Source organism: Empidonax traillii, unplaced genomic scaffold (assembly GCF_003031625.1).
Source record: "Empidonax traillii isolate 1590-97213 ecotype Southwest subspecies unplaced genomic scaffold, ASM303162v1 scaffold275:size1536655, whole genome shotgun sequence".
Lineage (NCBI taxonomy): Eukaryota > Metazoa > Chordata > Aves > Passeriformes > Tyrannidae > Empidonax > Empidonax traillii.
Genome location: NW_020955468.1, coordinates 885,468 through 912,278, shown reverse-complemented (window position 1 = coordinate 912,278; position 26,811 = coordinate 885,468). Strand labels below are relative to the sequence as shown.

The following is a 26,811-nucleotide window of genomic DNA, read 5'->3' as shown; positions in this document are numbered from 1 at the left end:
AGTGGGAAAAGACAGTCACTAAAAAGTAACTACTCTGTTTCATCAGGTGGGAATGGAGTTGGACTGTAGGTGCTGAAGAGCCCAGTGCATTCCCGAATGCCACTGGCACAGGTGATGTCAGAGAGCGGACAGATGAAAATGGTTCATGAGACTGTCCTGTAAAGAAAACAAAGCAGCATTTACTTGCCTATGCACAGGGCAGTTATCCTGCTGCTCAGAGAGAGCCTTTACAGCTTACCTGATTTGTGTGTGTGCACATACGATACCCAGAATAGAGTCCTGTGTGCAGCAGGTGAGGTTTTACAGCAATTTGATCTCCTGTGATTTCCAGATCATACACAGCTGTGTATAGGTTAATATTTTAAGTAAGTTACCTACCAGCTCAGACTGAGATCTAATATAAACTGCAAAATTGCTAGTAACAAAGGTTCAATAGATCAACTTTTCTCCTTGGTGACATCTTTACAACCCACCGCTTGAACACTTTCCTTTAACTGGGTGTAGGTGGCTGTGTAATTGGAAGCTTCTGTTGATGAAATGAAGGGAGGCATCTAGTTTAGTGCCCCTTTCTTTAATCCAACAATGCCAGCACAGCTGACAGGAATGGAAAAAGAAGGCATGAAAGGTAGCAGACAGGCTTTAAATACTTCAATGAAGCAGATCTGGAGAAAAAGAAGCCAGACTGCAATCACTGCAGTAAGCTGTTATCATGAAGAGGAACCTGATGACTCCTGGGCTCCTCTGGTCACCCCTAAAGAAGAGTTTTACCTAACAGTCACCTTCTACACCTATCATGACAAAGGAAAAAAACGGAAAATACCACTTTGAACATCAGAACAGTTACATTGCTTAAGACTTATTGACCGGCATTTTTATTTATTGTGAAATGCTCAAGATATTATAAAATAATCCCTAGTTACTAGAATAATTACAACTGGCCTTGCAAAGTGCTGCATCTATTGGCACTCTGGTTTAATTTTCCTTGTAAGACATCTTGTCTCGCACTGCAGGATATGGCTTCTCCAACGCCGACAGGAGCAGCAGCGCTTGCGAGGCTTTGCTGGGGGCTGTGGCGGAGCCGCCGTTCTTGCAGTTGGAGGCATAAGCAGAGAAATAGTTCATCCTGTAAAGCTCCGCTCGGCTCTTGCAGCAACCGAGCTTGCTCATCAGCAGAAAGAAATCCCTTTGAAATGCTTTGGTGAAAATTGCGTAGAGAAAAGGGTTTGCACAGGAGTTGACGGGGTAAAATAAAACCAGCAGGATCTTGGAGTTGGTCACTGTGATGAGAGGAACTTTAAAGGCGGCGGATATGGCAAAAAAGGAGATGGGGGCCATGCAGGTAAAATCCGTGAATATCAGTATTGCCATTCTCTTGGCCACCTTGGTATCTTTATTGGCAGCTACCAGCTCCGGATTCTGGACGGCGATGTAAATCTTGATGTAGCAAGCGCAAATGACAACGAAGGCAACAACGTTCAGCACCAGGATCAGCAGTATGTAGGCTTGGGAAAGACCCGTCTCGATATCCATGGGCAGACAAATGCTGACCTTCATGTAACTGCTGACCCCTAGGAGAGGCAGCACCGCTATCAAAATGGAGAACACCCAGCCAGCGAGCATGATGGGCACGGCGTGCCGCAGCCGTAGCTTCCGATCCAGCTGCATGGCGTAGGTGATGGTGTGCCAGCGTTCCACGGTGATCACCGTGAGCGTGTACACCGACAGCTCGCTGGCAAACACCGTGAAGAAGCCGGCGGTGCTGCAGCCGCTGCCCGTCTGCCAGTCTATGGCGTGGTTGTAGTACTGGCCGCTTGTCTGGGCGTCCACGGAGGCGATGAGCAACAGGTACAGACCCATGCAGAAATCTGCGAAGGAGAGGTTGCACATGAGGAAGCGGGGAACCGTGAGTTTATAATGGCTGGTTATGAGAACGAGCAGGACGGTGAAATTGCCGGCGATGGCGAGGATGTTTATAAACCAGATCAGGACTCTGAGAAAGCTGTACCCCAGGATGTCCTCGCAGGGATTAAATGCATCTGGTTCTGGAGTGCACGTGAATACTTTCGGCTGACAAAAGTCATACTCAAAGTCAAAGCCGGTCATATCGCTGTCATCAAAAATGGCTGAGTAGCTGTAAGGAGAGTTTTCCTCATCTGTGAAGGAATGCATGTTCTTTTCTGCTGACCACAGCAATGTGTTGTTAGAATCATATCTGTAAACATCAAAGAAAACACAACCCCCCCAAATGGAAGTGAATTATTTATTTCTAGCTGCTTACACTCTTTCGTAAAGTAAAGCAGATAACAATTGTTTTAAAATAATGAATTCCTACATGTGTACACGGTGTTTACAAATAGTGAAGCCTTGTAAGGATGCTTTGTGTTTGGGTAGCAGCCTTGCAGAGCAGTAGAGGTCACAGTCATACTCATGGGAATGCTTTCTTACACAACTCACTTATTTGTAAGTACTTTATTGTGACTGCTTTGTGAGCGAGCCATCGTTCTCATGCTGCCAGTTGACTGCAGTCCAAACTACAGTTACACTTGAATTGATGGATTACAGGTTTGAAGCATATAGGTTTATCAGACAGTTATAGAAGCCACAATAAAATAATCTAAGATAACTGTACACAGTTACCTCCCTTAGGAAAGGCACTCAGCAAACAAATTCCTGAGACTATGTATGACATGGAAGTACTGAGAAATTTGATATTTGCAGTATTATAAAGCAAGGAGTAGAAGTGCATGGTTAACTAAATAATTTTGATGGCTAGAAGTTTATTAAGTCTAGACTGGACCCAGTGCCTAATTATAAATGTTTTAAGTGTTTAAAATAGACCTCCTTAATCTCTGGGTCATCACAATGTGGTGATAAGGCTACCAAAGAAGCAATATTTTAAATGAAACAGTCTTTTATGGCATTTCCCTGCCATAAAAGGTGCCTATTTCACAACTTCCCAATCATCCTGACTGTGAGTGTTTGGCAGGCAAACACTCAGTCAGCAGCACGAGACATGGAAAGCATCTCTGAGGGACAACTCCAGAGAAAACGGGTAGCTTTGGGATAACTTAAACACATGCTTAAGCTTCCACATCTACTGAAGCATGTACATTAAATGACAGTTCTGGGGTAGGGTCTTAACTGGCAAATGAAGTGAAGCTGCTTTTCAGCTATTCCTGTTAAGCAAATAACTTCCCAATCTTGTCATCCTAACTCTTTGTATATGAAAAACTGGCCAACTCTTGCATTTACTTGCCTTGTTTAAACTGGAAGAGCAGGGAATACATTTGACTCTATTTATGAATAAAAAATGATTGTGATTTTCTGAGAGGCGGTGTAAACATGCTGCCATGAGCAAGGTGTTTTTGTCTGTGTTTTTTGTTTGTTTGTTTGTTTAATAATAAGAATTCGGGACTTTCAGATGATTTCTGCTGTGGTTCTGCAGCCATTCAGACCACAAACCATGAGCTTACTTCCATCTGCTTAGCATGATGTCTGCTCAGAGAATTGTTGGGATTGGGATTTACCAAAGCAAAAAGGCTTCAGGACCCAATAGGCTGGGCAGACTATTTAATGCACAGCAGGAGTGCAACAGATGCCAAGCAAACAGACAGATAAAACCAAATGGCAAGTGTAGGAGGCCTCACCAACCAGCAAACAAGATAATGTCCAACAAAGTCATTACTCCAATGAATCAATCACATTTCAGCTGTATTTAGCCATTGGAATTTTGTGACCATAACCTTGTTTTTCTAGACTTTACAATGCTTTGACGCCACATCAGGGCTGCTGAGAAGTCCCAAGGTCTCCCATTTAGCTGTAGAGGGGTGAATAATAGCAAATCCTTAAACTTCTCCCTTGAATACTGGATTAGAGCCTGTGTAATCCAGCATGGTCAACACAGCAGTTTTGATATTAGCCCTTCTCATTGTCACACTGAACACTGTCAGACAAAACTCTTATGATATGAAAAGACATGTTTAGACCGAGGAAAATGAGTAAACCACTGGCATGGGGTCATCACACTTCTAACTCAGGGACTCTATTTCTACCATGTAAAACTATTGATATACAGACTTCTAATTATACTTTCCATATGCAAAAATAAAAACATTAACAGTAGCAGCTCTTCTTTGAATCACACCAACTAAATTATCTTGGGGCACGGAAAGTCTCCATGTAGGCTATTAATTCTTGTAAATATTTAATAACTGTTTTGAAAGCCTTTCAAGAATTCAGAAGAGAAAGTGGAGTGAGTAAAGCTCAAGAAATCGCAAAGGTTTTTTTTCACTTTTCTTTTGAGCATCAAAATCACAAGTCTTGGTTTAATGATAGTAAAATTAGCACTGTGCAACTTGTAAGAGTGACTGAGTTGGCAGCCAAAGACATGCTGTTTGAGAAAAAACATGTGAACAGCAGGAGGGGGAGGTATGTATTTGCTGCTTCCAGCATCTGTATGCAGAGAGGTACTCACAGTATTTCGTTAGTTGGTTTCCTCATGGTGCTTTCACACACTTTGGAGAAGTTGTCAAAAATGGAAAGCAATGAATTTTGTCTGCAAGAAGGGTGAAAAGAAAGTTAAGTTTCAGGCTGCATTTTGGCCAAAATCTTGTCTTTTCTGCAAGTGATCTTCACAGATTTGTAAGGCAAGCTAGAGTTTGGCCTTATGGCAGCACAAACTTTCCCATTGATGTCTGGAAGCAGAAAGGAGAAGGCTTCAAATACTGTGACAATAGGTAGGACCTCATGGATGGGTGTAAGGATGGTCTTTCAGCTTGTTTATTGTTTGTGATATATTCTTTTATAGTGAAATAACTCAAGCTGAAATTAAAAGGTATGTTTTGAAATATTGTATTAAAGTGGGCCAGATTCTCCCCCAGTAAGAAGGGTAGCAGTTACATTGGTTTTTGTTAACAGCTACGGGGAAACCGGCCCGATACAGAATCACAACCTCCCTGCTCAAGCAGGGTCCTCCTAGAGCACATGGCACAGGATTGCATCCAGTTCTTAAACCATTTCCAGTGAGGGAGACTCCACACCCTCTCTGGTCAATCTGTTTCAGTGCATGGTGCCCTGCACAGGAAAGAAGTTCTTCCTCATATTCAGGTGGAACTTCCTGTGCATCAGTTTCTGCCCATTGCCTCTTGTTCTGTTGCTCACCACCATTGAGAAGAGCCTGGCTCCATCCTCTTGACACCCTCCCTTCAGATACTGATAGGCATTGATAGGGTCGGAGCTGTCTCTTCTTTAGGCTGAACAGGCCCAGCTCCCTCAGCCTTTCCTGGTAACAGAGATGTCCTTAGTCATCTTTTTCACCTTCTGCTGGACCCACTCCAGGAGCTCCATCTCCCTCTTGTACTGAAGAGCCCAGAACTGGACACAGCACTCCAGATGCACCTCACCAGGGCTGAGTAGAGGGGCAGGATTACCTATCTCGACCTGCTGGCAATGCTCTTCCTAATGTACCCCAGGATCCCATTGGACTCCTTGGCCGCAAGGACACACTGCTGGCTCATAGACAGCCTGTTGTCCATCAGAATCCCCAGGCCCTTCTCTGCAGAGCTGCTTTCCAGTAGGTCAGCCCCAAGCCCATACTGGTGCATGGGGTTATTTTTCCCCAGGTGAGTATTTTAAAAACTGTATGGGATCTGGATGTAGACTTTACGTGCTTGAAGTAAAGCAGTTTGAAAAGAACAAGTTGAAAGACGACATATTTGGCAAAATCTCTGATTTTGAGGCTTTGGAAGTGTGGGCCAGGTATTCTACCAGTATGAATGGAAATGGCTTTGTCTCACCTCACTGCTGCAACATCAGTAGAAAGAACCAGCACTAAGCTCATTTTTGTACTCTTATGAGAATCAGACACCTGGAAACTTATAAGAAGTTTTATGTATAATGAGAGAAATAAGGTACCAATCTAAGCCCCCATGTGATGGTTATAACAACAGGATAGCAACAGAAGTTATTTTTTCTTGTAATTTCTTGAAGATGTGGTACACCTGCTACCTCCCCTCCCCCTGCCTCGTTCAGGCAAGTGTAAGAAAGTCTAGGGAACTGAATGATACCTTTCACCTCCCTTACATGGCTTAGGGAATAAGTACATCACAATTGAGCCCCACAAATCTCAAAAATATTTTGTCTGAGGATTTTATTCTCCTCTCATGACCATATTTCACTGATTAGAGAGTGCAGTCTATAAGTGCTATATATATACATCTTTATGGGACACAGGGAGTAAAAATTGGGCGGATTGATTGTATGCAGAGTGCATGGCGACAGAAGGAGGTAAAAGGAGATAGAAACAGGCTGCAGCTCTGTGACCACAATTATACAAAACCACACAGATTCTTCCCTGAGTAACCTGAGAAGGTCTTGGGAGGTCTCAGTCTCCATGGTCTTCTGTTGTCATCAATAGTGACAAGGCAGCCAGAGATTGGCCTCTTATTCCTTTGAAGTAGCTGGTCATATAAGAGATAAGAGCCTCTTGCTTGTACAGGTTTTTCCAGCAGGCAGGGCTGTGCAGACAGGTAGTGCATTAGCACTGATCTGAACCCTGCTGATGCTGCAAGTAGGAGATCAGCTCTTTCCTGATATGCATGGGGTTTCCCCCCACTTTCTAAGAAAACAGTTAATACAAGAAAGTGACTTTCTACAGCACACCTGTTCTTACAGAGCATGGTCATGTTGCAAAATCAGGTACCTGAAAATTCTTCAGAAATGTAGGGTTTTTTTGTTGTTGTTGTTGGGGTTTTTTTGTTTGTTTGTTTTTTCTGTCTCAGAGTTACTTTTGCATTTGTTACCCTCAGAATCTTGATCTGGGCCTGAATCAGAGTTCAGTAGCAATGGAAGCCCTTGACAGGAGAACCTTTGCTCTATTCTTGCAGAATCAAGAACCCCTAGTAAAATGAGGTAGGCAGAGAAAGCATAGCATCACCCCTAATTTTACCCTAAAGAATTGTATTCTACCCTGCTCTTGCAAGGCAGTCCCTGAAGTGAAGGCATGCAAAGAGACACAGATCAGGCTGCTCGCAGTTGACTGCACAGTACATTTTTAATGTAGCCTCCATTTGAGGCAGATGAGAAGCAAGGCATCCTCACAGCTCAAAGTAAATTGATTTGGGGTTGCTTTGGCTGCCTAAAGCCAACAGAGGGTTGGTTTCTTTGAAACATAAGTGCTGAAAAATTAGCTCCAGTTGTCTCAGATTGGCTGTTTCAAATTAGCGGATGCAAAGCTCTCACTGTGCCATGGTTTCTGATTGTGGGGAGAACAATACTGTCTAGTATCTGAAATGATTGGAACTAAACCAAGTAATATCTTTCTGTAGACTTGTGTCAGGCCCTAATTTTGGTGGGTAATCGAAAGCCTGCCTTTTCTACTATGTCATCATATCACCTGTATTAATTAAGCTCCATAGCTAAAGGCTAAAGGGTTTCTTTTTTTTTTTTTTTAAGGCAACATGCTGTTGATGAAGATCTACCTTCTGTGTGCCAGTAGGCTTTTCAGTTGAGATACCAAGAAAAATATTTAAGCTTTAAGCACACTTAGAATAATGTTCCTGCTGGCAGATTCAGGGCACAGGATGGGATCTATTTCTGCTCTAAAATAAATGGACATCATTTTCCTGGCTTTAGCAGAGATCTGTTGTTTCATGTAAGGCTTTGCGACATACCACAGCTGCGCTGTTACTGGAATAAAGGTAATCAAACCTTGTGAGCTGAATAAGGAAGAATTGGCATTTTTGAGCTTCTGAAGTACCCCAGTACAATAATGTGCTATTCAGACTTACTTTTCTGTCCTTAGATTTCGAAAAGCACAGCAGTGGCTGGGATATGTTAGAACAGCTTCCAGTAGACTGCTGAATTTATCCAGTGGTGGCAGTCTCTTTAACGAGTAAGATGATGTTGCATTTAAGACTTGAATGGCCTCAAGCCCGTAGCTAGGCAGGGACTCCAGCGCTGTTGAAGAAATATCCCTGTGGAACAAAGAGAGCGTTCTCTTTTCTTTTCATACCTATAAAAATGGCACCAAAGCACTAAATGACAGTAGGTAACAGCAACTAAGTTTTTCACAAAGGTCTAAATCTACAAAGCCACTTCAGCACCTGATACCCAGCTCAGAAACATGGCCTATGAAACTACAGCGCAGTGGGCTAAGAGTATGCCTATAGCTCAGGAGCCCCAGTGAGGCAAGGAGCTCACTTTGTCCTGGAAAAATTGAAGCCCACTGCTCCAGGTGCTGTGTCCTGACCTCTCTCTTGAAATCCACTGCGCATGGAGTGAGGGATGGCTCTTTAAGCCAGGGACAGGGAGAGAAGAAAGTGGGAGAATGTGACTCTCCAGCCAGCTAACAGGTAGGACACCCTCCTGGCTCTCTGCTTGGCTCTAAAGGGCTGTTCTAGGTGTTTTAATTAAATGGCTACCAATTAAAGCTCCAATAGAATCCATCATTCTTGCCAACACAAACTTAAGCAACTTGGCTTAGAGTAACTTCAGAGGGGCTCTTTCTGTGAAGAAAGGCCATCAACATGACTAAGGATTTTCAGAGTCAGGCCACTAAACAGGGCAAAAAAGGATACAGTTGTGAAAGTGATATTAGTAATGCTGTGTACTGTAAAGTACTAATAAAAGGAACAAAAAAGGCACGTGCAGCACAGAGTGCTATTAACAGAGCAACATGCTATGTTTTATTGTATGGAGTTACAGCCAGTGTAGCCCTCCAGTAAGTACTTGATTAATAAATCATGAGGATGATAAAAACGTGTTTTGTTCAGCACAACCTTATAGCATGCAATCAGCTAGTTCACTTTTGTAACTAAATTCTAAAATAATGTACTGTAAAAACATATCCATGCTACCAAAGAACAAGTTAGCTTGCAATGTCAGAATATAAGACACATGAAAAGGATCACAAGGATCTGACACAAATAAAGCAAAGGCCAAAATATCTAAGAGGTAGAGGTCAGTGCTAACAGTAGAACTGGCTGATAGGTGACTGCCACAGTGCAAATTGAGCCTTTTGCCCTGTAATTTCATGGCATCTCATTAACATATTGCCACTTCATAAACAGAGGGTAAGAGATCAAATCTCCCTCCAGACTCAAAGCTTGTGTTTGCTGTGGTGACACAGCTTGTGTGGCACAGCACAGTTCCCATGGGACACTCAGGTAACAGAGTTGTGGATACTTACAGGACATCTGGCCCTGTGGCCCCTCTCAGAGCATCGTTGTGTATCCGCCTGAGGTTCTTATTGTCCTTCAGAATTCTGTGGATTCAAACATGAGCTCTCTTTACATCTATATTTTAAAATATCCTTTTTTTGGTTTCCTCCTCACACCTATTTTGATTCCTCCTCCCATCACATAGGTGGTTTTTGCAATACCTGGCTGGGGAGTACGTGTAATTCCCATGTGACCTCTCACTCTGCTGATGCCATCAGACTGTTATCATCTGCAATTAAATCTGATAAATTCCAAATTTTTCTCACTTAAAGCAGGGACGATCAGGCTGGTTCTTTCATTGTGGTGGCAGTATACAAAAATGCAGCAAAAGTTTTGCCCAAACCAAGAGGCTAGTCCCAGAGCATGTGAAAGGGATTTAAAAACTATTCATGTTTCCAGACCTAAACTGTATGTTCCTCAGTTTTGGCTATGGTTTCAAGTTATCCACTATTACTGCTAAGTTTCAGAATCTATAAAATTTTATTAAAAATTACGAGCTTTTCTCATAAAAACTGCTATACTCTAAGGGATGGTGTTTCAGGAAAAGCAGTAAGAGTTGCAGGATTAACACCAAAAGAAGTATTTTTCTCATGAGTATCGGGAAATGCACGACACAGCCAGTTAAGCTGAAGGAAGAGTCTTTGGTTGTGTTTGAAGTATTATTTACTGAACTGAATTATTTATTACTGAGGAGGGAAAACATACTCACAGTTGATTCAGCTTTGTCCCATTGAAGGCATGGCTGTGGATATCTTCAAACCCATTTTTATACAATTTGCTGGGGATTAAAAAAAATGTATAAGGAAAAAGGATTTGGTAAAGGCGAGATTATGGTATGCACTGCAAGTTTCAAACTTCAATGCTGCATTCATTTTAACGTCTAGAGGGTTTGCTTATAAAGAACAAGGGTAACTATAGCACAACTTAGGCTGACTCTAAGAAAGTTGCAGTTAAAATTCCCTAAGCACCTTCCTGTTTAGCTGCTGAAGAGAACTTCTGCTGACGTTCAGATCCTCCCCCCTCTGAGGGGTTTGCCTGTGCCTTCCTGGGACTGAGATCCAGAAATAAGACATTTCTCCAGGTAAGCTGTTCCTGGCACACAGACAACAATCTGGAGGCAGAAGACCAGGATTTTGTGGTATCAGCAAGAGCAAATCAAGGGCTAGAGAAGTGTCAGGTAGAAAGCAACTGCAAAGCCTGGAGGGTTCTGCTGGATTTTAGATCCTCTGTTGACACACAAATCCTCCAGCAGCCCAAGAGGCAGCTTTGCAGAGAGGCAGGGACAAGTTGTGCATCATCCAGCAGTCAGTGAGTTACCAGCTTCTCCAAAGTGCTGATGCCAGGATTGATTTGTGATGCCAGGATTGATTTGTGCACTGGAAACCTTGCTGTCCCCTGCACTGCACTGGGACCCTTGATGCCATTCTGGATTCTTGATTCCCCACCCTGGGGCCAGATACCTAAAGGCTGGGCTCCACTACACCTGAAGTCCAGCTCTTTTCCTTCACTAGGAGATCAAACCTATGAGTCTATCAATATGCATTTGTGATATTAAGTTCATATTTCCAATACAAATTCAATATAGTCACTTGCATATAAGAATTTTTTATTTATTATTGAGTCATAATAGAAAACTTGGCACAGTTTCTAAATTAAGCAATATTTCTGTTATTACTTTTCCACCTGCTTTTGGGAGACCACAAAGTGGGCCTATGGAACCTGCTCCCAAGAATAACTAAGTGTGTGGAGCACCTGGCTACATTCGATAGGAGAAGGTGTCTAAGCACATTGCTGAAATTAGTGATTCCCTTAAAAGCCACAACGGTATGTAGGATTGATTTCCCCATCCACATGAAACATTAACTGTTGAAAAGGCTAATTTAGCTATTTGTAGTGCAAAGTATTACTGCAGGCTGACTTTACACCTTCATAGATTACTTGTGTTTCACCAGCCCCTGCTGTAACAAGAGAAATTACTTCAGCTAATTACAGTTAACTGCATGGGGTGGAGTTAACTTGTAGCTCTACAATTAGGAAGCCACTGCTAAGATAATTCTTTTTCTTCTTCTGGTGAGCTCCCTATCACAAAAGGATGAGAGAAAAAAAGGATTGTTGACTCTTCCCTGGCTTAGACTCACTCCCACTTAATACACTTTAGGATTACAGTAAAAATTTTAAGCACCTTTCTCCATCTCTTTTATGTTCACTTCCTTGCACCATTAGCAGAATCATAATTTTGCTGAAGTTATTTTGAGAACTTGTTGAGAGGAAAGACGGTCATAAGATGAAATGATGCACTAATCTAAGCAATTGCTCCTCTTTAGCATCGTGTAGGAGTAGCACTCAGTCACATTTATGCCCAGTTCCTCTATTGGTTTCAGAAGGTATTGGTCAATACATAAAATCTGTGTTGAAATTACTGTCATGCCGACACATCAGCTTGATGAAGAGCCTGGTCCATCAACTGCAGTTCTGGCTGGTGTGCACAGCTCATTTGCAGGTACAAATATTCACGGAGATTTGTGCAGGGCTTTCGGTGCATGTTTGCCTCAAAGCAAAGCTCCCATTTTGGATGTGTACTGCAGTCAGGTCCACAAAGGTTGGCTTTACTGGGCTCCACACTGGTGTTTGTGGCACAGCATGAAGAAGGTGGCCTGTTGCTGCCCTCTATTGCTCAGTGGTCCTTCTTTGGGAGACCCAAATTTTGGCCACTTCCTGAAAAGAGGCTCAGTCTGTGATTTTTTCTATTTCAACACTAATTTGTGGAAGTTTTTGTGAGGATAAGAGCACTGTGAAATTCATACATGGCTCATGCTGTGCTGACAGAGGACATCTCACCTTGGCTTTCTGCTGCTTTCTGCATTCCTCAGGTGGGGCATCTCACAGCATCAACCCCACCTATCTCACAAGTAGTTGTAGGAATGAATCCACAGTTGGCTGAAAGGAAAATCTTGGGTGTGGAGAGTTATAGGAATCAATGTAAGCCGAGTCAGAAAAATCAGGGTAAGAAGAAGCATCGGTACTTTGAGCCAATTTCTTCTCTCCCTCTGTGCCTCCTCTTCAGAGGGAGCCCGTGCAGCTGAAGCTCAGCAGCATTTGATCAGCTGTCTCAGTCTGCTTGGTCCCTGAAAGCACCATTTCATGAAACTGCATCCCTGAGGGAAGAAGAGAGACTTTGGCCTCCAGTGCAGCTTTTGGAGTTTATATCCTGTTGATGGTATTTCTAAGAGCAACATGGCATCAAAGATGAAGACTTAGATTACTTGTTCTATTTTTCTTTCCTACATGAAGTTATCTTCCAGATAAAGCTCCGTTCTTCAGCTTGAAGAAGACCTCTATGTTTCTTGAACATTTCAAATTTAATTCACAGTAGAGATATATATTTTATGGGGCTTAATATCAAGATTTTTATGAAGTTTTCTCAAGAGAAGTGTTATTCTTGCAGAAGGAACTGGAGCTAGGATTATTTTACTCACAGTGTCAGTGATTCATTGCTCATCCCCTGGAAAGCATTTTGTGGTATAATTGTCATACGCAAGTTATCACAGAGTTCCCTTTGGAAGAAAAGAAAAAGAGGTATCTTTGTCAGCAATCCAGGAAGAAGAAGGAAAAGACTCACAGCTGGGCTAGGCTGTGTCTCTACTTACAAAATAAAATGAGCTTCCAATGAGAAGATCTGTGTCAGGTCTGGAAATTGTCTTATTCCAGTGTTACAAATGCTCCTAGAGAAAAGCATAATTCCTGTTTATAGGAGAAAATATTACCAGAGTGCGTGCAACAAGAAGCTGACCTGGTAGGTTTAACAGGGCGTTAAACTGTGAGTGACAAACATCATAATTTTTAATTAGGCTTCAAATGTGTTAGCAAGACCTACAAAAACTAAGTTTTGTAGAATTCTCAAGCACTATCCTGAAGAAGTACTTTCTCTCTACATTAAGCATGAGAAACAGATTTTAGTTACCCCTTTCTATAGTATCCTGTCAGTCTGAAAGCTCTATTCTAGAAATAAGCACTTACCAGAACTACTTTGCAGACTTCTGTTTTGTCCATCACTGCCCTGCCCTGGCTTTACTTTCTTGCCTATTGAAAGACATCACTATGGGTTAACTACACATTAAAGCTATTGTAAATGATGTATGTACTTCTAGCATACTATAATGCTTCTTTTTTCCTTACACTTCCTTAAGTGATTTGTCCACTTCAGAGAAAAGAATAAATAAAGCAAAGAGCAAAGGAATAGAACTCTTTCTTACAAGTATTTTAGCCTTGAAAGATTTCTGAATGCTCCATCCTCAATGTGCAGCAGATTTTTCGTGTTCAGGATTAATCTGTAATGAGGGAAAAATATTTCAGTGTTACTATAGATTTGGGAGGGTCCTGAATTTTGCTTGTGATTTGCTTTCTCGGAAAACAGTCTGCAAATATGCTACCGGGTGCATTTTGAAGCACTGTTGGTAATAAAAATGGCCTGTAATTGTCAGGCAGTCAAAAAAAGACACTGCCTGAATTCTTGCAGTTGACTGAGCTGAGATGATCTGGTTTGGATACCCTGGTCACTGGTGGAAGTGGACCACAGACTTCCTTAGAGCAGTCATTGGTAGTACCAGGTGCCTGCATGGATCTTCAGAAACTGGGAGTTGGAGAGAAGTGTGTGAGAAATCCTGTTTGCCAGTGGTCACTCAAAACCCAGGCAGATCTCTTTTAACAAGGAGCACTTTCTGCACCTACACTGTCTGGTAAATCTATGTTTGCCTTAAAGTCCAGTAACTGCAGTTCAACTCCCTCCCTATGCGTGACTTACAAAATTCAAAGGTTTTAGCACAAGAAATTGCAAGAAAAGTTGAAGTTCAAGAATTCCATTGAACTCACCTACCCAGAGCGCTCATTGAATTTTAACTTGAGTGCAGCTTGGGACACCAAGCCTTTGCCATGTGAGGCTTGCAGACCATTCAAGATTCAAACAGGTTTTCTCTTTAGCCTCCTTAAGCTCTTTAATGGTCTTTCTTAGCTTTTTGGTTTTGGAAGACAGGCATATGGCAAGCTAACCGTAAACTTTTATTCCTTCCCTAAACCCACCATTGATTCTTGTGGAAGTTGGACCCAATCAGAGGTGGACAAATATGTATCTCTTGCTTATGTGAGTAACTGGCTTCAGTGACGTTCACATACAAGATTAAAAAAAAAGAAAAAAGGAGATGGATTTATCCTCAGTTGCACAATTTTAAGCCACTCACTGGTCATGCTGTGCAAAAAAGGCAGTAATGTGATATTGAATCGGATTTATAGTTTCCAATTCCACTAAATATTTCAGAGCATTACTCCTAGTCATTGCTTTTAACTCTCTCTCTCTCTCTCATATGCCTGTGCTATGCAGGTCAAGTTTAAAATCAGTACATGTTCTGTTTGAGTAATATTTTAGTGCTCAAAAGAACAGCTATGAATACTAAGCAGCTGAATTTAAATACTGTAGGGCTTTGAAAACTGCATCTTCAAAAAGAAAGATTTTTCTCATCTGTTGCCATCTCGAATTGTTTCCCCGCTTTGAAAGCTTGACAATGCCAGCAGAAATAGACGCAGAGCTGCGCTCCTGTCACTGAGCTCACTGAAAAGCAGTGTGATTTTCTGGGCACGGATGTCTTTGCATGTGTTAGATCTCCAAGGCCAGGCCTTAAAGAGTGTTCCCTATTTTATATGGTACTTTGGAGAGAAATGTTTCTTGTCGTAGATCTCAACTAAAGCCAGCTAAAGTAATAAAGACAGATTTGGTCCAAGAATGCCTCTCTGCAGACTGTTTACTCCTTGATGATCCTAAATTATGATATGGATGCCTTTTGTTAAGTGATGCTTACATTTCAGACAAGGTGGGAAGGCTGTCAAATGCGCTCGATTCTATTCTCTCCAGGGAGTCGCTCTGAGAGATTTCACTACAATGAAAACGGGCGATACAAAACAACACATTAACAGAAAACCACCAGCAATGGGCTTTCCACTCTTTATTTCCTTTTTTTTTTGTAACAGTTACTCAACCACTCATACAAGTCTTGTTTGGCAACAGTGCTTCCACTCAGACCTCTTGGGAGCTCATGCCAGTGGGGTTTGAGACAGACCAACCTTTTGTTGCCTTGGCAAAAGGGAATGCCAATCCTTTGGAATAAGTGTCTCTGTAACAGCCAATCTCCATTTTCTCAGTAAATTGTGGGTAAGGTAGAGACTAAGAGCCAGAACTAATGTAAATACACTGAGTCCAAGCCTGTGAGCCTTTAGGTCCTGCTTAGTGAATTTATTTGCATGGGTAGGGATATAGATAATGTTCACGGTGCCCATGTGCTATTATCAAGTCAGAATTATGGTCATTTATTCCACAGATGTAGAAATGCACAAATATGGATTGAGCACATTTTATGAATAATTTTTGGATTTGAATGCCATTTTCATTATGTGCATGCAAACTGATAGGAAGTGGCTCTCTTTCATCATTATAGTGACCAATATGACTGCTTTTGTTGGTACTATTGGATTTTGATGTAGACATTCTCCTATTTCCCATGTGTACTCAAGAATAACCAATACTGAACGTAGAGAAAAATAATCCACTTATTATTAAACGCTTGTTAAATGTTGGTTAGATTAAGACTTATGGGGCCATGCAAAATTGAGCCTGAAAGTAAGTAGTATATATTGATGCATATATATGGTAAAGATCCTCAAAACAGTGGTTTTTTTTGGGACAGAATTGACTAGAAGGGCACACAAAGTAAACCTAAGATTATACACTGTCAAGAAAATTTTCTGAATATATTTTCTGAACAACTGGGACACATCTACAAAATCAGTCAGTATTGCCACGGTCCTGAGAGTTAGCTTATTTCAACTGCAATTATGAGAAAACAACTTCTTTTGCTGTTGATATAAAACCCCTTAGATCAGAATGAGTTCTCTATATTTCATTTGTAGTGGCAAAGGAGGATGCACACTAGAACTCATATAGTAAATATGTAAGTATTTCTTACAGAAATATTAATCATTTTTTTCATCATCACAATTCAGTGAGAGTGTTATTTTTGGTATTGCACTAGCTACTTATAAGTGAAAGAGAGATGTAGAATAAGTGGCCTGCTGGGCACCTGATCCTCAAAGACTCATAGGCCGGGAAGGAGCAGTGCCTGCTCACAGAACTTGAAGACTCAGGTTTAGGGTCTGAAATATGTTTCTTCCATGGGATCTCCCCCTGTCTTCCACTGGTTTTCCATTCACATATGTTGAAATGACTTATGGCAGTGAGAATAATTTATCATCTCATTTGCAGAGGGTGATGTGCTGCCAAATAGATGATTTAGAGGTTTGTAATTTAAAAATATGCATTCTAAAAAGTAATACTAAATTTCAATAAAATTATGAAGTGTTCTATTGATTTACTTCATAAAAATACATTGATTTCTACGCTGTTAATTTGGACATATTCATTAAAAGGACACAAATAAATCAAATTAAATTCCCTTTGTGGAAGGGAAAGTGTCAATGAACAAGCCATTCTCTGTGGAGAATAGGACATGCATAAGTTTTGGGAAAGTTTAGCCTCGAGTCATACAGGTACAGGAAATTTTGTAGGTTTAGTTTCGTCTTCTGCATGAAAATTGTTAAGTTCTCATTAATTATTCAGAGGTAAGAGAATGCAAGAATACAGTGCCACTGGATTCTACTATAACACTGTATTGCAGTGGAATACATGCAGCAGAGAAGCACAAAAAGTGCACCTCAAAAAGAAAGCAGCAGCAGTTGTGCTGCTGCTTAGGTTCTGGGGGAGGTCATTCCACTGTTCTTCACTGCAATGGTGCATCATCAACTTTGTCCTTTAGAGGCCATTCAGTGAAGACAAAATAAAAAATAATAAATAATGGAGTCTTAAACATGCCATCTTTCAGCTGGGGTAACAACAGAAATATGGGCAAGAGGGGTAAGACGAGCCTCACGTCTGAGTCCCTGTTATAAATAGGTACAAAGCCAAGGGTCGGGAAGCAACAGTGACCCAGTGTGCAAAATTACAGCACTTGCAAACTGGAAGATCAAAGAAAAAGTGCAGTCCAACTGATCCCCTGCCAAGCTTATCTCTCATTGCAAAATGTCAAAGAAGTATCTTATTTGGGTATTTTATAATGCCAAAGCTATCATTGCAGTGGTAATGTTTGATGACAGAAATCTATCCCCTCTGCTAATCAAAAGTTCCTCTCATCAGTTATTAAGCTATATCCAGTTCTCTCTGACAAGAGATTGTTAAACAACTGTGATTTGTTAAACAACTGTCAAAAATCACACCTTTTTGAAGGACCTTTTACATAATGTTTATAAGAAAATAAATGCTACATTTATCTTTCACCAGTGCTTTTTTTTTGTTTTTTTAATCGATAGTACCTTTTAGTCAGACAAATTTCATATTATTATAAAAGAATGTTGTTTGGGATGGGGGTTTACAATAGAATTTTTAGCAAGAAATTGAGGAAAAACTTACAGAAAATATTGACAACTTACATGATGAAGGCATCTCTAAGTCCTTCAAACGCATGTGATGGGATTACTTTTACAGGGAGATGAGTAAAGGATCTGAAAAAAAGAAGAGATGCAGGAAAGGACTGTAAGGCATGGGGTTTCCTTGTTTATAGATTGTACCATTAGGGTAGGGAGAAAACCAATAAAGCATAATGCCATTTCATTTTTCCGGCAGTTCTCTTTACCTCTGGGGCCTGATCCATTTGTCATTGATCTCAGTTAAATGGAATTCAAAGGATACTGGGTCAGTTCCTCAACAGCATAAATTTGAGACTAATCACCATCAAATCAATAATAATCATAACCTATTAAGGAAATTTATAGCCTGATGAAAACGAGCTGCTACATTCACAGTCAAAGGAAGCTATAGGCTATTTAAGGTTAGCAGTGGGTTTCATGTAAAGATTTCTCTATAAAACAGCATCTTTGGATTTGTCGGACCATGTTCTCTGTCCAGCAGCATCTCTGTAATGTTGCAGCACGGCATCCTGAATTCACTGGCAAAGCTCTGGCTGTGTACAAGGTGTAGAAGAACTCCAACTCAGGCCTGATACAGTGCATTTTTTAATTTTTTTTTTAAATAAATTGCATCAGTGTGATTAGTTGATTCAAAGCAAGTGAATACTTCTTAATTTTTAGTTACTCTGACTGAGAAGTTAATAATGATATGGGAGACAGATTTGCATTTTACCACCCTAGTCCACATCTGAACCACAGTACTTTTACCAGCCAATTTATCTAGCCATGACCACACTTTCCCTGATAATGGCCATAGGAAAATATTTAACATATTTCAAGGCATTATCTCAGTGCAAACAGATAATTGCTCCATTTTGCATTATAATTATAAATATGTAGTTAGAGACATTTTTTCCCATCCTTAAAAATCCTCCTCAAGGCTTTTTGACTGAAGTGTTTCCATGCTATTCATATAATTTGCTTTTTTTGTTGTTCTTGTCATAATCCTTTATATGAAGACATATGTTTATGTAGATCAAAGTTTATGTTAGATGTTTATTGAGTTATATATATATGTATGTATGTATTTTTTTTTTATATGTACATAGATGTTCATACCACACATTATAATAGCAGGCTGTCACACTCACATATGTCCAGGGGTTACAACTCTAGATGTACTAATGAGTCTGGCAGTCACTTCCTACCTATGTTCCAAACAGACTGTATGATTTCAGGCAAGTAATTTAGTTCCCTTGCACCTTGTCTTCTTGTCAGTAAACTGGGAATAACAATGCTTCCCTACCCAAAAGGAGTGTTGTAAGGATATACATGTTTTTCACACCATTGTGATTGGGTCTAGATTGATGCTGGCATGTTTTGTTGTGTGTGAGGTTTGGTTAAATCAGAAATGAAACTGTCACGCAGCTTGAAAAAGGTATTTTTGCCTGAGGGGAGAGACAGGTAGAGAGAACCTGCAGTAGGGCTTGACACTTGGAGCTGAAAGGAAAAGAACTTCAGGAAGAATTAAAAAGTAGAAGCTGAGAAATTCTTGCTCTATAACCCCGGCAGCAGGAACCTCTCATAACTGCTCCATCAGCTCAGGCTCCTTGGAAAACAAAGCATACCTTTTGTGAAACTGCTTGCAAAGGTATTATCGTTTAAAAAAGAAATAGAAATGTGACTGAAAGTGTGCAAAGAAACCCCAAGTCTTGGCTTTTAATTACATCAGCCCATGAGCCTCCTACCTCCCTGTGATGCATTGGTGAGTAGTGTGCATGGCTCGGGAGTGACCTGGTTCCCCAGAGTGCCTGTCCCCTCTCCCTGCCTGCAGAAAACCTCTGGCAATAGTGATCTGAGCTTACCACCTCAGCTATGTGGTTAAATTTAAGTGTGATGACCCAGTCCTTTTAATATGTAAGGCAGTTGAACTCCATATTGGCACTTAATCCATTCTGTATTTCAACTTCACTGGTTTTCATTTTTTAATTCTTGTGATTTCACCTTAATAGCTGAAACTATCTGCATAGACATTACCTCATCCCATTAAGCATCTCACAAAACAGCAAGAACAAAGGAAAAAGGCAATTCATCAGTTTTCTCTCCTAGTCCTCAAAATACTGGTGTAACACAGATAGACACCTCCACATTGACAAAGGCATCTTACAGTCAAAAGGTGAATGTTCTCATACCTATTCTTGTCCACTTCAGCTCTGTGGTTTGTATCTCAAAATCTGCCTGTGTTAAAGATATTTATTTAGGTGTCTCTTTCTATGCTTACAGCATTTTGAAGAAGATCCTTTATCTTGCTAAGCACAATACAGCCTGTGTATATGTGAAAGCATTTAGGTTAATAGAATTTTGAACTGCTTGTTGCACGCCTAATTATCGCGGGTTACGGGGGTTCCGCGACAACACCCAGTGGCACATTTTGCATGGGAGACGAGTCACGCAGAGGATGACCCACAAAATGGCAGTTTATTAAAACAAGAAGACAGCCTTTATACAGGGGAATACAGAAGGTTCAGGAATAGAGGTAGGACCCCGGCTAGGAACATCAAATCCTGAGAGCTACTGATATGGGAACTTGGAGGGATAGGCTAAAGGGATATATCAGGTCACTCAGGGGGAAGGGAGAGCTAGGGGAATAATGGAAGGACTGTTCTGGGTGCACGGACAGGGGAATCTGCTGAAGCTGCAATGCTGCGGCCTTGTAGCTGGTTCCCAGGCAGTTCTGCACAGCTGAAGTTGCTAGAAGTCTTCTAGAGAGATCTCTTCCTCTAAGCCTTCCTTCCATTTCTTTTGCATTTCTCTCCACTCTCTGTAGGCCTCTTCTGGTCCACCCCTGACAGTCAGCAACGTGGACAGTGGGATCAAGGGCACCCTCAGCAGGTTTGGTGATGACACCAAGCTGTGTGGTGCGGTCAACACAGCTGGATGGAGGGAGGGACTTTGACAGGCTTGAGAGGTGGGAGAGGCTTGAGGCCTTGAGACTATAGAGATCTCACGTACTTCAACAAGGCTAAGTACAAGGTCCTGAATGTGGGCCAGGGCAATCCCAAGCATAAATACAGGCTGGGAAGAGAATGGATTGAGAGCAGCTCTGAGGAGAAAAACTTGGGGGTGTTGGTGGTTGAGAAGCTCAACGTGACCCAGCAATGTGCCCTTGCAGTCCAGGAAACCAATGGTATCCTGGGCTGCATCAAAAGAAGCATGGCCAGCAGGTTCAGGGATGGGATTCTGCCCCTCTACTCCATTCTTGTGAAATCCCATCTCAAGTGCTGCACCCATTTCTGAGGCCTCCAACATAAGAACATGGGCCTGTAGAAGCAAGTCCAGAGGAAGCCATGAAGATACTCAGGGGACTGGAGCACCTCTCCTGAGAGGACAGGCAGAGAGGGCTGGGTTTGTTCAGCTTGGAGAATAGAAGACTCCAGGCATCTTCCAGTAGCTAAATGGAGCCTATTCCCTAAATGGAAAGCTGGAGAGGGATTTTTTACAAAGGCATTTATTGATAAGACAGGAGGGAATGGCTTGACAGAGGGCAGATTTAGATTAGGTTTAAGGAAGAAGTTTTTTGCAGTGAGTATGGTAAAACTCCAGCACAGGTTGCCCAGAGAAGCTGTGGATACCCCATCCCTGGAAGTGTTCAAGGCCAGGCTGAATGGGGCTTAGAGCAACCTGGTCTAGTGGACGATGTCATCACTCATGGCAGATGATCTTTAAGGTCCTTTCCAACCCAAACCATTCTATGATTCTATGAATATTTACTTCCTGCCAGTACCTGCTTGAGTTTCATTGTGCTATCCAAGACATCAGACATGTTCAATAGTAGGGACTTTAACACGTGAGATAAGGCCTTGCTTTACTTGACACTTTGGAAATAATTAGGTGTCAGGGGTGGACCAGAAGAGGCCTACAGAGAGTGGAGAGAGATGCAAAAGAAATGGAAGGAAGGAAGGCTTAGAGGAAGAGATCTCTCTAGAAGACTTCTAGCAACTTCAGCTGTGCAGAACTGCCTGGGAACCAGCTACAAGGCCGCAGCATTGCAGCTTCAGCAGATTCCCCTGTCCGTGCACCCAGAACAGTCCTTCCATTATTCCTCTTGCTTCATTATTCCCTCCCTTCATCGTGTCGACTGCACCACACAGCTTGGTGTCATCACCAAACCTGCTGAGGGTGCCCTTGATCCCACTGTCCACGTTGCCGACCAAGATGTAAATCAGAGCTGATCCCAGTACTGACTCCTGAGGATTGTCACTGGTCTCTACTCAGACATCAAGTCATTGACTGCATCTCTGAGTGCAACCACCTAGCGAATTCCTTATGCACCCAGTGGTCCACCCATCAAACCCAATCCAATCCCTAAATCTCTCCAATTTAAAGACAAGGATGTCACGCAGGACAGTGTCAAAGGCTTTGCACAAGTCAAAGCGGATGATGTCAGTACCTTTTCCCTCATTCACCACTACCGTAACCCCCATCCTAGAAGGCCAGTTAGTCAAGCAGATGATTTGCCCTTACTGAAGCCATGCTGGCTGTCACCAATCACCTCCTCTGTTTCCATGTGCCTCAGCATGGTTTCCAGAAGGATCTGCTGCTCTATGATCTTGGCAGGCATGAAGGTGAGACAGAGTGGCACGTCTCTGGGTCTTCCTCATTTCCCTTGGTAAAAATGGGGGTTATGTTTCCCCTTTCCTTAATTCCATCAGGGCAAGCTAAATACATGTAAGGCTATCCAAGAGCATCAGGAAAGACAGGAACAGCATGCAGATTGACCAAATCCTGTCCTTGCCTGGTAGCTAAAATACTGTCCTCTCTTCAGCTAGCATGATTCTTGTGGTTTTGTTTTGAAATCATAAATTTAGAGTAGATTTTTTACAGGGATAGTTATCTCCCTGTCACTAGGAATACCAGGGCCAGTAGGGAACACATTAGCAAACCACCTTCAGCCTTCCTTGTTGGGAATGTATAGAAGGAGCAGTAAGAGCTCTTTAAAAAATATTCATGGGGCAATCTATCCCAAGGAAGCAGTGGCATAAAACCACTCTTGTAAATTTTTTGCTTCTGGGATATAGCAGAGGCAACTTGATTCAACCTGAAAACAATTTTCATCTGCTAAAAGATAAGCCTCTGTTCCTATGCTACCACATAGACTCAAGCTCCAAGAGAAGCTTTTGAGAGTCCTAGATGCCCCAAAAGCTCAGGACTATTTCCAGTCCTGTTGAGAAGGAATCAAAGCCCAAGCCCACTCACACCACTGGAGGAAATCTCTGTATTACAGAATTTGCCTTTTGCAAAAAGTGTTTAGTTGAACTGATAACAAATAATAAAAAAAATAGTTATAAAAAACACAGGCCCAATAACAATAGGTATGAATGAGTTATTGTAGCTGCGTTGGCTGCTATATTTTAATGTCTCTATTTTATAGGATTACTTATATTTTTAATGCTCAAAAGGTGAATGCATAGGGTAGACTCTCGTTGCATTTTATTCTGTAGTGACCTTAGACTTAACTTGGGAGGACTGTGATTGAAACCACAACTAGAAATGCGCTATTTTCCTAGGATTTTCATTAGTTTCTGGGGGGCAAAGTAAAGGGTTGGTATTGGCTTTTAAAGCCCTGTATATTGGGCACTACCTACCTGAAATGTGAACTGGATATATCACACAACCACCCAAAGAGTACCTTCTAGAGGTGATGATGGGTGATATAATATCTCCTATGAAAGACACTCTGGCCCTGAAACTGAATTCTTCTGACAATCCCAAAAACCCAAATATGCACCCAAAGCAGATGTGGTAGAACTGCTGAGTTCTTTCAGCTTTTGCTATAAAGTTTTGAACTTGATGTCTCATAATTTGATGCCTAATCATGTGCCACTCACCCTACTGCAGAAGCTCTGCACAGAGGGGCACACACAGGCACAGGAAAGTGAATCTCACTATGAAATCAAGTTTTTGAAGGGGCAAAAAGGTCTTTGGTATCCAATGCCCATTGCTGTAGAGCTGGAGTTTGGTGCCTCTCCCTCTAGACTTTGCTTAAAAACACAAAAGTACATATGAGATTTCAAAAGAAAGAAAATCATATTTTGTTTCAAAATGTATTGGTGTATTAAAGATTATTTTTCTGCTGAGACTATGAAGACGCATAGCTACTATAGCCAAAATGGCATACAAAAGCGTTTGAATAATGGAGGTTCTACAGTGTTTGTGTAATGTCCAAACAATAAACAGGAGCTTGAGAAAAATATGGTCAATTCAGGACTGTATAAAACAAATAATTCTGAAACCTGACAGAGGTCTAATAATTTTGAAAGCCCTTTTCAGCAATAATATAACATGGCAAGAAGAACTCGGGTAAAGAAAAATAGCTGAAATTTCCCTACAGGATAGATACTTGGGATATAACAAATTATCAAAAGTACATTTGGAAGCACAGCTCATTACAGCACCAGAGCTTGAATTGCTCAGATATAACTGGAGTTACATATTAGAGTTTATTCTCTTTACTGACCATACATTTAAGAAGGACTTTTCTAAGGCCTGGTTTCTGTGTTATTGTTGCACCAGGAAAAGAACATGGGCACCCCAAGAACTGTGCTGGAACAACCTGCAATATCATTTTTTCCCCAAATTATCAGTGCACTTGCAAGCACCACACTGCAATTCCCCTGGTGCACACAGGGACACAGGACTGTGAGGGGAAAAATTAATGTTCTCTTGTCTCATACACAGAGCTGTGCAGGGGAGAAGAGAGTTAGAAAGATTAGTAAAGTATAGAAAGAGAGGGAGTCAGCACTAACAAAGCTCACAAAGGGATATGAATAAGAGAGAGGGGAAGAAGTGAGAGAGAGGGGAAGACAACAGCTAAATGGACAAGAAGACACTAGTATGAAAATCAAAGGAAGAGATGAAAGGAAAGTAAAAGAGGTTGAATAAGAACTAAAAAAAAGAACAAGAATACATGTACACCTGTAGTGTTAGTGAATACATTCACCTTTACAGCTTCATAATTGCATGATGAACATAAGCTTTCTATTAAAAAAAATATAAAGAAATGGATATTTAGTAGTATAGTTTCTGGTTCAATATAAATCAGGTTAAATGTCATCTGGAAGTAGAAGGAGCTGGGTATGTCTGTGAACGCAGACTGAAAGACAGGGACCTTTTCACCAAGTGTAAAAATTTCCTCTGTAGGAGTACTGAGCAGAATTTTGGTTGAACTCTTTTCTGACTATAAAGTTGGTTTCTACATTCAGCCTAATAGCTGGAATTTGTGCACAATCATGAAGATTAAATGTGATATTAAAGGTTGAAAGGAAAAATTCTTCTCTTCCTTTTTATCCATTCCATAGCCCTGTGGTTCTGGGTAAAACATAACTGGCAGTGACCATAAATCCATTATCTGTCTTAATCGGATCACTGAGGTTGAGATCTGGTTCCTTCTTGGGGTGGCAGATGGAAAAAGGAGAAATAAAAGAGTAAACCAAAAAAAAGAAAATAAAATCATATAAGTTTAGAGATTTTGATAACCTCTCTGGGCTGTGACCTACATTGTCCTAATAAACATGTGAAACCCCTGCAAAAACTATCCTCCTCATTTGTTTCTGCTGCAGCAGGCATCCTGGATAGATTTGACTGATCCACTGATTGCTCTGTATGTGGTTCGAATATTGGTGAAGAAAAGTACATGTTACAATAACTATGGAGAGTGTATCCAGCTTCTGCTAGGGGCTCTGCTTTCTCTGACACTAAGGTAACACAGGGTAATATGGAGAAAACAAATTCAGGACAGAGATTTTTCTAAAATCTCTGACTTTGGAGGAATGTCTCTGGATTAATACAAATTAGCTTTTCTTCCTCCAATCAATTCTCAAGCTAGGGAGAAAAGAAAAAGAAGATCAGGGCTAGTATCATCCCTGAGGAATTTCAAGAGCATGTTAAATTTACAAACAAATCAGATGAAAATGGAAAACACAGGCTTTGTTACCAAAAGGGGCACAATAAGAAAACCGCAGCTCAATTAATGTACAGATAACCAAGGGACCCTGGAAATGGCAACTATCCTATCTGCTGCTCCTCTAATCCCATATTTTGACGCCATGATTGTTTAGATCAGTGCTGTAACTGAGCCTATAAACAACAAAACAACACTTGAATACCTACATATATCAATGATTTGGTCCGGTCTATTCTATCATGAGCTTGAAGTGTGGTGTGGGAGTGGGGAAAGCCTGTGAATCCTTGTTCTTACAATGTAATACTAACTCCTAGAGAAGAATTCGGCAGAAAGATATAACGGACCACCCTACAGAAATCCAAACAGCTGTCAAAACTCACAGCAGCTTTTTTACTAACAGAGCGGGAAAAGAAATTAGTCAACAACTTGTCAATGAGCTGGACTTCAAAAAGAGGCAATGAACACACTGAGGAGGATTTTCATGCTTCAGTATAAGCGGGACAATTAACTGCACAAACTTTGGGAGAAGAGGCTGCAAGAAGTCCAACAGATTTGTGAAAGAAAAAACAAACCCCAGAACTGCCGGAAGGTTTAAGACCGTATCTCAACCTTTTAATCAGGTTTCTTCAAAGGTAACCGTGACCCTACAAGGTGCTGATTTTGGAGTAGGAAAGGCAGCTTATGCCTCCTGCCACAGCGTGAGAACACAGAAAGCCCTGACATCCGCACCCCTTCCCCCGTCACTGAGGCCAGTGGAGAGCGAGACATTCTGCCCACTGAGCAAAAGTCCCGGGAGGATGCGCGCCTCCTTCCTAAGCGCAAAAACCAAACTCTGCGTCCGGGTTCTGCTTGAAGTTTGAAAGTTTGAAAACTTCAGCCCCAAGCCACCACGTCCGCGGGGTGAGGGATGCTCCAAGGCACCGCTGCCCCTCCCGGTCCCCCCCGCCGCGGGTGCCGCGGTACTTACGCGCGGGCGGGCGCGGGCAGCGCCCCGTGCGGCGGAGCCGGGCAGCGCAGCGCGCCCTGGCTGCAGGCGCAGAGGGACGGGCAGCGCCCGCCCGCACCCGCGGGGAGCGGGAGCAGCACCAGCGGCAGCACCGGCAGCAGCAGCACCAGCGGCGGCACCAT

General features: G+C 41.7%; 1 protein-coding gene and 1 long non-coding RNA gene across 2 annotated transcripts; one reads left to right on the top strand and one right to left on the bottom strand.

The window, feature by feature from the left end:
• Positions 1 to 871: 871 nt before the first annotated feature.
• Positions 872 to 26,811, bottom strand: LHCGR (luteinizing hormone/choriogonadotropin receptor). Its single transcript, XM_027889899.1, has 11 exons — positions 26,651 to 26,811; positions 17,745 to 17,816; positions 15,068 to 15,142; positions 13,472 to 13,546; positions 12,866 to 12,940; positions 12,695 to 12,772; positions 9,928 to 9,996; positions 9,188 to 9,262; positions 7,788 to 7,973; positions 4,475 to 4,555; positions 872 to 2,212 (listed from the first exon to the last, which is right to left on the bottom strand). The coding sequence occupies exons 1-11, from the start codon at positions 26,809 to 26,811 to the stop codon at positions 973 to 975; spliced, it is 2,187 nt and encodes a 728-aa protein (XP_027745700.1). The 3' UTR covers positions 872 to 972.
• Positions 9,198 to 12,717, top strand: LOC114060412. The gene is made up of 3 exons (XR_003571879.1): positions 9,198 to 9,227; positions 10,199 to 10,299; positions 12,283 to 12,717. It is a non-coding gene; the product is annotated as an uncharacterized LOC114060412 (long non-coding RNA).